Genomic DNA, 16,045 nt, shown 5'->3' with positions numbered 1-16,045 from the left:
ATGCACAGAGATTTCCTGGCTCCCAGCTTGGACTTGAAGGTAGAATGAAGATGAAGACTGTGAAAATGATGGTGTGGGGTCCCTGAGGATTAAAATGACACCAGAGCTGGTTAGCTGCAGTTCTCCAGGCAACACTTGGCTATGACCAGCCTTCTAAGAGTATATGTTGACTTCTACGTGTAAGCCCAGGATGATGGCACAGCTGCATGATGTATTTCTGCTCCTGGCTGCTGAAAGCTCTGGCTTGGTCTTTATTTTTTATTATTATCCCTCTATCTCTTCTTGATAAAGCCTGCTTAGCTGTGATTTCAGATGCGTTAGGTCAACCTTTGTTTTTTCAAGCCACGGTTTGGGTGAGTTTAAACAATGATACAGCTTCATCTCCTCTCGGTCTAATTGCCATACTTTTCCAGTTTATTAGTTTCCAAACATTGTGCCAAGCTTTTTAAAAGGTAAGCAGGGGAGCCTTGTCTCCTGCACACTGCTGGCAGGCTGCCACGCCAGCAGGAATATTGCTGCCTGCTCCAGAAAGGGATTAACATGAAGGCATTTTTCCTGATGGTTGAATCTACGTATCGCAGTCCTTGTGACTGGAGCAGAGAGGGGCAGAGACGAGGGGGCAGCCAACAAAATAAAAACACAAAAAACCAGCAACCCCAAACCTTGCCTTTGCTTTATCGGTCAGGTATAAAAACATTCAAAGTAATGAATGAAATCCTAAAGCTGTAAATCTGGAGCTCAAAAGCTAGATGTGTAACGTGGCGGAGAACAATTTAAGCCTCTTTGGGAGAGGTAAGAAGTTTTGGACTTGGTTTCAGCACCTGGTTTTCATTAAGCTGTCTTTAAGTGTTTGGGTTTGTGAGACGCTGACCCTCTGCTCCGTGACAGTGATTTATGGCCATATTGTCAAAGCCTTTGGTGGTACCACAAGTGCATCATTTGCTGCCATGCAACTGCAGAACCCCTCGAAATCCCCAGCCATACCTGGTGTTTATGAAGGCTCTGCATGGTTGGAATGGGGTCTGGTGGCAGCGAATCTGGGTCCAGAGTCTAGAGAGTGCAGTGTTTTCTGAGTCTTACCCTGTTATACTCATGGATTTCAGAACAACAGGTTTGGGAGTTGTTGCCCACCTCACTATCACTTTGATAAAGGACCAGTGTGGCTTCTCCTTCACAAGCAATCACTGATTATGTCTCTGTTTCATGTTAACAGAGTCGTGGAAATAAAAATGTATTGATCTGGGGCACTATTTCACTTATGTGAAGATACAGCTAAGCCTAAATCCGCCTTTTTTTTCCTCTTGGAATTTTGTCATAAACAAAATCTTGTGGAGTGTAATTTGCAATCTTTTCCTTGGAGACAGTAAAAAAGGGGAAAATGAGGAGCACCAGGAGGGGCTCTGTACAATGCTTTGCTCTCTTTGTGGAAATAAATTATCAATAGGAGATGCTTGGAGGTGTCTGTAGTGGGCTGGGTGAGGTGTGAGCTTGAGGAAGAGCAGGCACTGATCTATATAGCCAAAGTATTCTCTCGGTTCCCTGAGCTGCACTTCATCTTGTGTAAGCAGCAAGGATGCAGATGGGCTTTGTGTGGACAGTGCAGTCCCACCAGCCAAGACCATCACTGGCTTTCAAGAAAGGATTTACAAATAAATATACACTGTCCAGATTTGCTGCCTTTGTGAGATGCAGCTCTGGCTTTAAGCTGACAAATCATTCACCAGTGTGTTGTAAGAATTAATTTGTCTTTCCTGGTTTGGTTTGCAATCTGGCATGTCTTCATCTTGCTGGCTCAGCCAGTTTTGGAAAGCATCTCTCCTGCTCTCTAACCACATCCTCTCTCTGTTCCTTGTCCTCTACAGATTATCACAGGAGAGCTCTACCGCATCCACTACCTAAAGGAGAAGTCACACTCCTTTATCCAGAACCCTTATGTGGCAGCTCTCTACAAGCAAGTGGGCTGCTTTGTTTTTGGCTGTGCCATCAGCCAGTCCTTCACAGACATTGCCAAAGTGTCCGTCGGACGCTTGCGGCCACATTTCCTTGAGGTTTGTGACCTGGATTTCTCCACCATCAACTGCTCGAAGGGGGTTTACATCCAGAACTACACCTGCAGGGGAAGTGACAGCAAGGTCCAGGAAGCCAGGTGAGAGCACTTGTCTTGTTGCTGATGCCAATATTATGCCTTTTACTAAGTAAGGCATACTAAAAAATACTTATTCTTTGGGGGTTTTTCTGCTAGCAATAGGTGGCTTTGCTGGTGCTGTCTCTGGGAAGGCTGTAATTCCTTCTGCCAGCGAGAGGCAGTTTCCCTTGGGAGCCACAGGGTTCAGCTGAATAATATTCCTTTTCCCTTCTCTTTACTCCTACACTATTGTTTCATGAGAAGTTACTCAATGTGGGAATTTATCATCAGAGCTGAATGGATGTGAGCAATCCAGCCCATGGTGCAGCAGGGACAGCTTTTCTTCCCAGCAGGAGAGGCTACCAGCACCTTCCTTTCACACTCTCCATCAAACCCATCACATGCCCAAGTCTTGACATCTTTTAGGAGTGTGCTGTAATCAAGCAACGGGGGAAGTGCTTGCTTTCCATTTATTTACAGTTTCCTGGCTATTTGAGGCGAGACGATGAGTTATCGTGCTGTCCTGGAAATAACTGTGCTGTCCCATGAATAGACCAGGAAGGGACAAACAATGCACGCATCCTGTCCCTCCATTCATTTTCAGCTTGAGGAGTGAGCGGGGCGGATAACAGGGTTTTCATAGCTCAAAAAACGGGGGCTTTGATTCCTTCTGCTTTGGCACCCTGGTGGTAGCTGGGGGCAGGTTATCATATCATACGTAATGTTACAGTGTCATGTAAGAATGCTGTGATGACTTGGTTCTTAACACCTGCTTTGTTTTGCAGGAAATCCTTTTTCTCTGGGCACGCATCCTTCTCCCTCTACACCATGCTGTATTTGGTGGTAAGTGACCTCAGTTGATTCAACCCCAGTTCCCCACTCAAGGTGTTTGCCCACATTCAGTAGCAGTAGTGACACGATAAGGACTGGAGGATAAAACAAGAGTCTAAATATGCTAGTGGTGGAAAAATCCCACTCTTGGACTCCGTGGTGTTATTTGGGATGGAGACTCCCAGTTTATAGTTGGGCTGCACACCTTTCAAATGCAGCCAAGTCTGCAGTTAAATCTGAGTCCTATTAACCCTGTGGGTGACTTGAACTATTTTGCTCACCTCAGACTGTGATTTCCATTGGGGACCATTTGGAGGGTACCAAAATGTTGCATTGGTCTTGGGGGTGGATGCACAATCATAACTCTGTTAGGCATGAAGGCTGATTTTTAGGGGTGGCAGAGCAGGTGAAGCAGCCTGCCTGGCCGGATCCAGCACAGAGGGCTGGGCTGTATTTCCCTTTGTCGGTGACAAATGGCTCTGCCCTTCCTGTGTGGGGCTGGGGCTGCTGCTGCTGCGTGCCAAGGTGCTTCCTGGCAGGGCTGCTCTCTGTACCACCCCCCAGTCCCCACCAAAGACCCCACGTGAAGGTTTTGGTGCTGAGGAGGGGATGATTTGGATAGTGATTGGTGCTTAAAAATAATAGTAAGTAGAAAGTCTTCAGATTCCATTCGAGGTCTGTGCCCTCCATCTCCCATAAGCTCAGATTGGCAAGCAAAGAAACAGCACTGTGCTTGTAAAAACATTAAACATGAACTCTTATTTATCTCTGAGCAGTGCTTCTCCCCCCATCTCTTTACTTTCCCTTCTGAAAAGATAAATTACCATTGCTCCCTCTTGGCTTTTAATCCCTGGATTTGCCCTCCCTGGTCTGGGAGCTGTTTCTTTAATTTAATTACTAAGCTTTCCAGGCAGTGTAAGGGGAAGGGGGAAGGGTATTAAATTCTTCCTTTGTTCTCCCTACATTTTTTTTCCCCCAACTATTGAAACTCTTCGGATTTTTTGGGGAAACAATTCGTTCTTTTCCTCCTCCCAGCTGACTTACAATAATGAGGTTGAAGCACAGCCAGGTGATGGGCTGTGGGAGAAGCTGGCTGCTCCCACTGCATTCCCCTTACCAGAAGCCAGCGTGGGGAGGACGGGGCAGAAAATAAAACAGAAACCAGCTCCATGCCACAGCTTTTTTTTTTTCCCCTCTGCTGACAAAAATCACTGCTTGCACTAAAATAGCTCTTCCTTCTGCACTGAGCACCCCTCCAAAGGCTCAGCTCCACTTGCACACCCCGAAGCACAGTGGGTGGCGATGTGGGTGAGCATCCCCCAGTGCTGGAGCTGACGTGCTGATGCTTTGCAGGAGGCTCAGCCCTCCTGTCCTGCCTCTGCAAAACTTTCCGAGCTGAGTTTGGAAATCATCACTTGCACGACTTCAGGAGGGGCAGTTATTTATTTAGTGTGTTCTGCAAGCAGGCAGATAAGTTGGCTTTTAAGCCCAACATCTGGAAACAGCAAGTACTGCCAGTCCACATTAAGTTGGTGGCATTTATTTCCCCATACACATAGCAAATGCATATTAAGTTTTAAGATTTCGGCCTTCTTGGAAGCCCAGCCTGATCCCTCACCTGTTGCTCAGCATTGTGCCCTGCAGCATCTTTCAGACTAGGGGATAAACATGGGCCTCCCCAGCAGTGCTCAGCCTCATCCCATCATCCTACCTGTTTGTTTTGGCCAAAGCTGCTGGAACTTGACCTGTTTACTGAAGGGCACCGTGCACGCTTCTCTGCTTCACCACTTTAGTTTTTTGGTCTGTGTGTTGTTTTTTTTTCTTTCTGGAAAGCCAGCTTTTGGTTATAGTAAACGGAGTTACATCAGGGGGATGGCCAATTCCTAGCGGTGTTCTGCAGGACTCTGTTTTAGGGTCTGCTCTGTTTTAATGCTTTCATAAATGCCTTGGGATGTAGGACTAGGAGGCGTTTTGAGCAAGTCTGCTGAAGATCCTAAATGGAGAGGGATTTTGTTGACTCTGTCAAGTGTAGTGAGGCTTTGCACAGGGATCTGGACAAATTAGAGAGCTGGGTAATGGTAAATCAATTTCATCAGCATGAAATTGAAGAGTTAGTGCCAGATTCTGCACCTGGGAAGAGGCAACCTTGGTAATACGTACTGATTGGGGAATGAGAAACTGGGGAGCAGCCATTCAGAAGGAGATTTGGGGGTCTTGGTTGGTGGCAAGTTGAATGTGAGTCAATGGTGTGCCCTGGAGCAATGAAGGCCGGCTGTATCAGCTGGCGAGGGAAGTGATTGTCCCACTCTACACTGCATTGTCGTGGCTTCAGCTTGAGTACCGTGTTCAGTTTTGGGCTCTGTGGGGAAGTGGTCAAGGCACTTAGCTTGCCAGAGTTCAAGAAGCATCTGGATGATGTACTCAGACATAGGGTTTGATTTTTAGGGGGGTCCCTGTGTGGAGCCATGAGTTGGATTTGATGATCCTTAGGGGTTCCCTTCTAACTTGGGATATTCTAAGATTTGGAACAAGCAAGATCTAAAATGGGAATGCAGGTGCCTGCAGGGCACTGGTGGTATTGGGCATGCTGGAGACCCCGGAACTGCAGCATGTATGCAACACATGGAAAAACCCCTGGTTCATTTTCTAATGCAGCTTCGCTCCAGTGCCTGCTGCCTGATCTACTTTCAACTGTGCAACAGGCTTAGAAAGTGCCCGTGTGTGACTCTAAGGGCCGTGCCTTGGAGCAAAAAGCCATCTCTGATCTCCTTTGCCTGCCCTCATGTGGGAGCACTGGAGTTGCCAGCAACCAGCAGCTGCTGCTCTTCTCCCCATCTGCTGCATTTATCCATCTCCATGGAGGGGTTTTGTTCCTCTAAGACTGATTTTATTTTACTGATTTAAGGCTGGTTATATTGGCCCAAGGATTAGTGCAAAGGGTTAGTGTCTTGCCCAGTTCAGTGAATTTTTAGCTGTTACAGATGGCAGAGCTTTGTTGTGGCAGCAGGTTGGTGGTGGTGCTATGGAAACTGGCTGGGAGCTTTGGGGCACTGGTGGTGGCAAAGGTACTTTGAGGGCATTTGTGGGGCTGAGTGCATGCTGCAGAGGTTCAGCTGTGTCCTAAGGTGCGACATTCAAGCTCTGTATTAAACAATACTTCATTTTTTGAAGGATAAGTCACTTCCTGGCATTGCTCTTGCAGCTCATTCTGCGTGATGATGTTTTTAAGTCCTTCATTCCACCTAATGGACTTTGTGGGTTCAGAAAGCTTTAGTTGGTCTATTAAAAGATACTACATCACTCCACACTTGAAATTGAGCTGTGTTCAAAATGTGCTGTATATGCTCATCAGTGATGTGTGGATGTGAGTAATCCCCTGCTCCAAAACAGGTTTATGGTGGATAGTGTATTGGATGCCCTGGTGGGATACAGGGATGATACGAGTAGGATCTAACAGGAGACCTCAATATTGCTAAGAAATGCTGTTGTGGGGAGAAATAACCCCAGAAATATGGGGAGAAATTGCTGGAGTGTATTAGGTCTGCAAAGGATGCTCATGGCTGGGCAGGAGCAGTGGGGCAGTGGATGACCATGGCGTTCCCATTGCCTGGCACCGTAGCAAGTGCCCTATTTTAGCATCAAGCTCCGTGGCCAGCCTACACAGTTGGTTTGGTCATGAGTTCCCAACAGGGAAATATGTGTCCATACCAACTCCTGGAAGGTTTTTGGGGAAGAAAACCCATGGAAAGGTGCTTGCTGCATAGCCAGAACTCCCAAGAGTTGGTTATAAACACTGAGAATCCAGGGCTGTTTCTTGCAGCCTCCTTGTCACCAAGAATTCCAAATTAGCATCAGGCCTTTGTATAAAAACTTAGAAGGGGAAATGATGCTTGGGTAATCCTCTTTGTCTTAATTTTCCTTGCTTTGTTGCTCCTTGGCTGAGCGAGCCCATAATTCACATTTATAGCAGGCTGAGGAAGGAGGTCTGTAATAGCTCACTACGTGCACAACTCCAGACCTGACCCACACCTTGGGTTTATGTGTCTATATTTGAGGGACAACTGGGGCTTTACGCTCCTGTCTTAACACCTGAGACTATAAGGCTGGATTTTTTTTTTGTAGCAAGAACTTTCCTGAGTTTCCAAGCCAGCTACTTGGAGGATGAACTAAATTATATCCCTCAACAGCATTGACTGATTCTGGAGAAAATGAGAGTAGCTTGTGTATTTATTGAGTGTCGGTGGGTGAGGCCTTCAAGTCAGAGTGTGGGTTTCACTGTGGTCTACTGTTTTGTAAAGGAAATTACAGGTGTTGCTGATTTTTGTCTGGACAACCACGGCTTTGCTGAGGGATGGAGAAGGCCCCAGTGTCTTTGTGCTGCTGAGTGATGATGTGAACGTGTGAAGGGAACTCCGTCGTGGTTGTGGACTTGGACTCAAGCTTAGTAATGACCTAAGTAAGGGAGTAAGGTGGTTTTATGTCAGAGACCAGGGCTGAGATGTGACTTGCGTTGCTGGAATGAAGGTGGTTCTCAATAGGGTGGGAGAGGCAACCAGCTCTTCCATTTGGTGCTGGGTGTTACATAGGGGAGAGTTTAGGTTTTGAGAGCTTTTGCCCCATGTTGCTCTTGGTACAGGTAGGGCTGGAGAAGGAGGTAACTGCAGGACAGGAACAAGCCCAGCTGCTTCCCAGAAGGAAGCCTTAGAGTGACTAAGGGACATAGTTGATGGAATTCAGGCTTGTGGTGGGGAGAGTGTGAACAGGATGGGATGTCTGGGTGGCAGAAAGTCCCCCGAGGCTGGAGGTGATGTTCTCAGCCTATGTCCCATGCCAACTCCTCCCCCAGTGGGCTGTGTGTGGCTATGGGTTGTCCCCGACAAGACTTGGAAGTCCCCTGGCAAGAGAAAAGCAAAGTGATGTCCTTTAAGCCATCTGCTCTGTGGTAACTCAGCCCCTGCCAGAAGCCAGGCAGCGGATGGGAGCTCCAAATAACTCGGGTTCTACATGACCTCACTTCACTTCATCCACCCCTTCTCCAGGCTGCTCCAGTGGCTGCTGCTTCTCCCTCCTGCTGCCTTGTAATGAGCTGTGGAGGAGATGAGCCAGGCTGTGGTCTTGCTCCTGCATCCCCTCCTAGGAAGGGTTTCATCCAGCCCCGTTCCCACCCAAATCTAGCAGACTTTAGCTTCCAGATAGTCAAAAAAAAAAGCAGATTTTCAAAGAAATGTGTCAATTAGCACCGGGTGCTTTGATGTCTCCCAGCACATGCACTACATAAATGCTAATAGCATATGCACAAGCTGCACAACCCAGGGCTGTGCTGTGGAAGGAGTGAATCAGTACACAAACAAACCCTCGCACCATTTTAGTGCAATTTCCTATGCAAACAGGACTGGGGTGACCCCACCATCTGCATCTGTCTGTCTGCCTGGCAGCCTGCAGAGCCTGATAACTTTTGAACTCCTGGGCTGGTTTCAATGAGGCTCAGTGGGGATGGTGTGCAAGTGGCATGCAAGGGAGGGAATGGACATTGCAGTGGAAACAAGTTTTGCTTCAGTGGTTTCTGACCTCTTTGGCCAGTGCCCGGAGCAGGAGGTAACAGAGCCAGAGGATTCTAGGGCAGAGGCTGGGCAGTTCTGAGATTGTTTCTAAAGAAAATGTAAGATCTCAATATAATCTAGTTGATTCCAGTTTGTCCAAAGCACAGATCTCACTCAGGTTTGGTGTTTTCCCTTAATTTAGAGAACTATTTAACTACTTCACCCTTCAAAAACTGCCTACTTTGTGGGTTTAAATTCAGTGCTTTCCATTGCTAATTTTCAATTGATACTTTGCTTTGTCAACTATGACCCACCTGCTTAGTCCAAGCTTGTGGGATATGATTTGAGAGCTGTGCAAAAGGATGAATGTCTGATCCAGTAGCAAATCCCTTTCTTAAAGGGTTTGGTGGGACAAAACCTGAAGTAAGATCATAGAATCATACGATGGTATTGGAAGATATTAGGTTTCAAAGCTCCCTGGTAGAACTAAGAGTAACAGTTGATAAGATAAAATACTCAGACCTATTCTTGCTCTACAACAACATATTGGAAACTTGAGTTTTGCACTGCACCCTGGACCAGAAGTATTCCTGATCCAAACCCTTGGCAATAGTGTGTGTCATTAGAAATGATACTGAAAAGATGCTGTTTGTTTTTTTGAGGGGGACTTTTAAAGAGATTGAAGACTCATCTTTGTCCCAAGCACATAAATCACTTTCATAAAGCAGAAAAGCAGCCCAACGCAGGGGTACTCAGCCCAGGAGGCTGCAGATATATGGGGTGCTGTGGGAACCCAAGAGCTACAGCTCATCCCACTGCATTGCATGGGCCGGTTTGTATGGTGCAGGAAGCGTGCTGTGGGGATGTGGCCCTGTTCCCAGGCTCTGACTGGTTTGCAGAATTATCCCCCAGAATTATAATGCTTGTTAGCCAGCACCAAGCTGTTTTGGTACTGCTCTCTTCCATGCTAATTTGCTAACAACAGTTTGAGTAATTTGGAGCACCTGCTCCGTTCCAAGGACACGATGTTTCATTTCCCCTGAAGAGCCTGTTGCTTATTCTTTCCAAACAAGGGGTAAATATAATGTTTATGCAACAGCCAAACATGCTAAATCCACTAATGCAGTGCTTCCCCTGTATCATCTTTCCATTAATTCTGCTATAGTACGTAAATGGTGGTGTTAAGTTATTTGTGGTTTCAGGGAACCCAGCAAAAGCATCTCTCCCTTTTGTATTAAAGCAGTGCAAGCTGCCTCACCTCCTCCCTGCTGCAGGTGAAGCCTCAAATTAACAACAACCTTTTTGTTTCTCCTCTCTTCCCCACAGTTCTATCTGCAGGCCAGGTTCACGTGGAAAGGCGCCCGCCTGCTCCGTCCCCTGCTGCAATTCACACTCATCATGATGGCGTTTTACACCGGCCTGTCCCGTGTGTCAGACCACAAGCATCACCCCACTGACGTGCTGGCAGGCTTTGCACAGGGAGCCCTGGTGGCTTACTGCGTGGTAAGTCCTGCTCCAGTGGGGGCAATTGTATGGGAGGGGATGCACTGCTCGGGGTCACCAGTGCTGCTGCACCTATCCACTGCCACAGCAACTCCCACCTCTTGTGTTGGGGTGTTTGTTTTTCTTGTTGCAGCAGTAAGGCTCTTGAGAAGACTGGTAACAAAAGCTGCTCCTGCTTGTCCCATGGCAGCCTGGGCTGTTCTCATGCAATTTACTTTCAGAGCAGCGCCCTGATTGCAAGCCCCATAACTGGAAGTGACAGATGGGAATGCTTGGGGCCGGGGAGGGAAGTCGCTTTCAGGGCTGCTGCCTTGTGCAGAAACAAAGGGGCTGGGGTCATTCACATCTCTGTACCAACTCCCCAAACCAAAGTTTTAACAGCTTATTGCTTTCTGGTTTTTGTTGTTATTTGAGCTGGTGTAAAAAAGTAAAGCAAACCTGGAGGCAAGTATTGCTAAAGTTTTATTTTGCGAGGAGAAAAACAAGGTTATTCACGTCCTTTTCACTCACTGGTGACAATCCAAAGCCAAGTCAAAAAATGGCATTGCTGGGAAGTTCTTTTTGAAGCGTTATTAACCTGCTGAGCAGTGGTTGTTGGGTTTGGCTATTGCCTAGTGCCAGTGTCTCATTCAGGAAGCCAGCAGAGAGATGTGCTGCTGCTTACTGCCTGCTAGAAGCAGCATTGCAGTTCCTCTATCTTTCATAGAAATATCACCAGGGTTTTTGCACACATCCTGGGAATCTTTACCTCTCCAGGACATGCAGTAGGTGCAGACATCAAGTGCACATCACCGGGTCTTGTTAATGGGGGGTGGTCACCCCTCCATTGGGAAGTGGGATAATGGCCAGATCACGGTGTCAGGAAGGCAGCAGCTCTCCGGATGCTAAGTGCAGACATCCTTATGCTTCCTGGCTGGGACAAGCAGCAGATCTGGCCTTTTCCCCCAACAGATGGAGGCTGTGCTGGGAAGGGGAGGCCACAGCGGGCTGGGCTGGTTTTCCTGTGCCGAGGCATCGGAAGCAGCTGCCCGGGAGCTTATGGATGGACATGGATCTGCTGGCACTGCCCTTCCCAGCTTGCTTGTTTCCATGCTTATTGGAGAAAGCATTTGGGAAAGCCTCATTGCACGCTCCCTGGGTGGATGGAGGTCACAGCAGTGTCCTGGGAGTGCTTGCCCAGATCTGGGTTTGTGTGATTGTGCAGAGGATGCTCTGAAGTGGAGGCAGGGACCTGCTGCTCTTTCCCTTCCCACAGCAAAGCCTTCAGGAGCACATCTGATGATGGCTGTTAAAACACCATACTTATCAGGCTATAATTTCTGCTAGAAACCAATTGTGGGTTTCACCTCCGAGGACTGCCAGAACTTAAATCCAGGTTGTGCTGCTGCAGACGCGTTGGTCTTCCGGTGCCTGAAATAACAAGCAGAAGACATTAGTGTCAAGCACTTCCAGCTGATGAAACATTCAGACTCGGTTCCAGGGTGAAATATGATGAGGACTGCTTAAATGGAAATAGTTTTTATGCTTGCATTGTAGGCAGCCTGCTATGTGCCGCGTAGTTCATCTCTTCTGATGGAGGGAGAAAAAGGCAGGCATTGGAAGGATGTGCTCCTGATATCACTCTGGTTTGCTCAGATGGTTGTTTTAACCCCTCTGTCTGTGATTAAGGACTTCTTCAGTACACCAAAAAGGAATATGAACTGTTAAGTGGCAACATAACATCTTGAATTGCTTGGTATAACAGACGCTTGGTCTTCTGCTGTCAAGTTTTCTTTATGGGTGGAGAGCACCTTCTACAGGAAATGGAACTAATCCAAGTGAAAAAAACTTTGCACGTTTATTAGTCCTTTTTTTTGGTGTAAAACATTTCAAACATTAGGAGGATTTAACACTGCTTCAACCCCAAAAGATCATGTTTCATAATTCCTATAAGTATTTGTGTAACCTCCAGCCACGTTGAAGTGAAATGCAGTTTAAGAAGAAATGAAAACTCATACCCAGTCTCTGAATTCCACCCTGAAAAGCAGCGAGCAGCACGGTGAAAGCTGAAATACACAGGACAGCACTCTCCTATATCTCATTCCTGTCTAAAACAAGGACCAGACTCAGCGTCATCCCCATGTGCTTCTTGCACAGAGCCATCTCCTCCCGTAAATCAATTTGTCATGGCCATGTCGGTGCAGAAATTGGACATCGTTTTGATTGAATCCAGCTCTCTGAGGTGGGCATGCAAACCAACTGGCACCAGAAACACAGCAAGCCAGCCGAGCTGGGGTTTTACGCTTATTAACAGCTGAGCAGATAACCATTGCCAGAGCAATTCAAGATGCCTTTACACTGAGATGCTGCAGCAGGAGGCCAGATCCAGGCTTGTGATCTGGTGTAGGTCCCTCTGGATTCTGCAATGGAGCTGGAGGTGCAGACACTCTCGCTTGGATACCCCCTAAGCGACTCTGTCAGCTCTGTTTTGTGGCCAGATACCAACAAGTCCCTGAGAAAAAAGAGCTGTTTTGCCTGTCAGCTCCTTCCGTGCGTTTCCATGAAGCAATAAAAACTGAACAACAACAGTTGAGCTTCCTGACCCCGCGGCTACGGCTGTAGGAGTGAATTGCCATTTATAGCAGGTTTGGTGTCTATTCAGCTCAGTTCCTTATCTGCCCGTGCTGATACAGACTTGCAGAAGCTGTTTCCAAGGACAACTGGATTTGCTGTGGGTAGCTAGAAAATGTGGAGAAGCAGAGGAACATCTTAGTTTCTTCCCTGTATTACCAGCCTGGAGGCATCAATCTGATATCATTCATGTGGGTTTTTTTTTCCCCTCATTTATCTTGTTTCGAAGTTGCATGTGAGTTCTGTGGGAGAAAAGTCAAATATGCTGTTAATTGCTATGGCTTCCCAGCACAACGTGCTGCTCTTCCCAGGGCTTTGGCTTCACTTGTTCACACCTTACTCTGAATTGCTGGTGCTTTGACATCGCCTGAGGGATGGAGCCAGCAAATTCAGGTTGGCAGAAGCATGACCTAAGTTTGGAGATTTGGTACCAGCTAACCAAAAGAAAAGTCCTTGTTGCCTTTCATCACCTCTGGAGCATCTGCAGTGTTTGAGTCCTTTTCCTCCCGGCCTGGGGTTTGGCACAGGAGAAGGTGCCCTGGTGCAACGGTGCTGATAAGCTCTGTGCAGCGGCTGCCAAAGGAGGATGTGGAAGTTTCCTCCCAGCGCTTTGTTTCTTATTGTGTTGCTGCCTCCCAGAATTGCCAAGTGCTGGCTTTTTCACATCCGGGAGAAGGCTGACATCACGGGATATTTAGGAAACAGTTGTTGGGAACGGCTCCTCCTCTTCTCTCTTCCCTGTGGGCTGGGGAAAGGGACAAGAGGAGAGCATTGCTCATGGGGGGTTTGTTGCATGTAGTTTTTAGCCCAGCTTGGATTTGAAGGCTTTTCAGGCCTACCTGATCTCTTGCTTGAATGTGTTGTTTTGCATTGATCCCAACACTAAAACGGCAGCATGAGTCAGGCTGACCTGCTGGAGACCTTTGCTTTTTGTGAGTGTGAGCTTGTATCTGTTTCCTGGCTTTTCATCCCATTCCCAGAGGTTGGGGTACCACACTCGCTGATGACGAAGCGATAAATAAAATGGATCCATCATCCATTTGAACCATTCATTTCTGGATGTTGGTGGCCCTGCCTGTGGCAGAGGGGTTGGACCTTGATGATCCTTGGGCTCCCTTCCAACCTGAGCCATTCTATGGTTTGTGTTTTTACTGTGTTCTGTGCTTCTTGAACCTTTTTCCATCTTGTAAGGAGAGATGGTAGCAGGCACTTAAGATCCAGGGGCTATCTATAGGAATTCAGTAGCACAGCAGGTGTTTCAACCTAAATAACTGTGTGTTCTGTTGAATGAAGCATCACCCAGTATGGCTAAGCTTACCTTCCCTCTTGTTCCCACAGGTGTTTTATGTCTCTGACCTCTTCAAACCCAAGCCCAAGACCTGCCTGCCACCACCCCCCATCCGGAAGGAGATCCTCTCACCTGTGGACATCATCGAACGCAATAACCATCACAACATGGTGTAGGCCTTTGAGCAATCGGATTGGTGTTGTATTTTATTCTTTATTTTTTATTTTTGCAAAAAGAAAAAAAAAGACTGCTGACAGCAACTACCTGCTGCTCTCAAATCTCATCAGACAGTAGAATGTAGGGAGAGACTTTCTTGCCCGACCGGTAAAGTCTTACTCTGTGGTCTTTATCAACTCGCGACATTTGGAGGAAAGGAGTGGTGGTGATCAACTGAAAAGCAACAGTGAGAAACAAACACCCAGCAAAAAAGCCGAGCAAGCAAAGAGGTGCCGGAGTTCTGGATGTGCAATTGGTTTGAGTGTTCATGTTGTAGTGAACGCCAAATTGTTCATAGCGTAAAGAACACTAAGGGATTTTGGAAAGCTGGCCATCCTAGGGTTGTTTTTATTATTTTTGATGATGAAGATTTCTAATGCAGGCAAGGAAAAACAAAAACAACCAAACAACTCGCAAATTATATAGCACTACATACGAGAAACAGCACTGAGTCAAGATCCAGGATTGGTTTGTAAGAGTTGCTATTTTTTTTATTTCGGTTGCTAGTTTGTTTCTGCCTCCTCTTTTCTATACTGTGACTTAGCATAGAAGGAGCTTGCCCAACCAAGGATCTCTGGAGGGTCTCTGTTCACACCACGCACCTTTCACAAGCAGTCCTGAGATGCGCGGCAAGGCTGAACAAATGTACCCTTGGAGCACAAACCCACATTTCTTCCTTCCTGTTCGCTTCCTAGCGAGGCTTCATCCTGAGCCACCGGGCGTGCGCAGCAGCTGCAAATGGCCCTAAAATGGAAAAGAGCATCCTCTGCTTCCCGGCCCTCCCCTCTCTGAATGACAGCAGGAGTTCTGCAAGCTCATGGTTTGCATGATGGTGGCTTGGCTGGAGACCTGTTCGCACTACAACCTCAGGGTTGAGTCCTGGGGAACCTTGAATTCTGCCCTTTTGGGACGGGCTGCTGGGCAGCACGTCCCAGCCTGGGTGTCGGTCCATTTGTACATCCCCCATTTATCCCATTGGCATCCTGGTGCTCTGCTTGGTGACACCAGTGGGAAGCCAGCCATGCCTCTTATTCATTGTGATTTGTAGGATTTTTTTTTTATGTTATTTTATTTTTTTTTTTTTTGCCCAGAAACCACAAGTTTTTGGCTTGCAGACCTTTCACAGAGCGCGTTTGCAAAGGGATCACACAAAGCATGCAGAATGGCCATTTGCACATCCTTCGTACAGAATCCGTCCTATCATTTCAACTATAGCAAGCTATGATTTTTTTTTATATATAAATATTATATAAATAATGTATAAAACCTTAAAAATTAACTATGTAAAATATTATTTCTGAAACAATTTTAGATATATCCACTATGACTATAAACTGTGTCCTGACCTGTGTTATTTACATTTTGCTGCTTAAAGAAGCATTGAATTAATTTTTTTTTATAGTCGACTAAAATATTGTAGTTCTGTGGTAGTAATATTTTAATGAAAATAACTACAATTAGAGACATTTGTATAAAAAAAATCATATTAAATTGTCTGTATTTTTGTAATGTTCCATTTTTGTAAAGAGAAGAATATTCAAAGACTTTTGTAGAATACAAAATGAAAAGTTTGTATCTGCGAAATTATTGCTGTATAAATGTGCTTTTTAAATAAAAGCTCATAACACAACTAAACAGCCTGGCGTGCATTGCGTCCTGCTTTTGGATTTGAGCCCCTAGGGAAATGGGGTCACCCTTTTGGACTTGGTAAATGGGGGCAGTTGGATGCAAGGGACCCAATGCCACTGTAGATGGACGTGAGAAGGACCCACCAGCTCCTGGCTGAGGAGGATGTGATGGATACAATTGTTGGCTTGCATTGAGCTGTATGTGATGCCCAGGCTTTGAACACATCTCTTTTTATTGATTGTATCTCTTACACTTTGCCAATATTCCAAACTTTAGAGGAAGTATTACCTAAGAACAATAAGC

General features: G+C 46.5%; 1 protein-coding gene across 2 annotated transcripts in view; it reads left to right on the top strand.

The window, feature by feature from the left end:
• PLPP3 (phospholipid phosphatase 3) overlaps window positions 1–15,745 on the top strand; it is a 41,824-nt gene extending 26,079 nt beyond the window's left edge. For both annotated transcript variants that reach the window (XM_072343443.1, XM_072343442.1), the window contains exons 3-6: window positions 1,863–2,146; window positions 2,911–2,968; window positions 9,823–9,999; window positions 13,948–15,745. In XM_072343443.1, the coding sequence (XP_072199544.1) occupies window positions 1,863–2,146; window positions 2,911–2,968; window positions 9,823–9,999; window positions 13,948–14,073 (645 nt within the window). In that variant the 3' untranslated portion in view covers window positions 14,074–15,745. The remainder of the gene's footprint in view (window positions 1–1,862; window positions 2,147–2,910; window positions 2,969–9,822; window positions 10,000–13,947) is intronic.
• The last annotated feature ends 300 nt before the right edge of the window (window positions 15,746–16,045 follow it).

Source organism: Excalfactoria chinensis, chromosome 8, assembly GCF_039878825.1.
Source record: "Excalfactoria chinensis isolate bCotChi1 chromosome 8, bCotChi1.hap2, whole genome shotgun sequence".
Classification (NCBI taxonomy): domain Eukaryota; kingdom Metazoa; phylum Chordata; class Aves; order Galliformes; family Phasianidae; genus Excalfactoria; species Excalfactoria chinensis.
The sequence above is the reverse complement of the archived record's forward strand: the minus strand, read 5'-3'. Positions and strand labels throughout refer to the sequence as shown.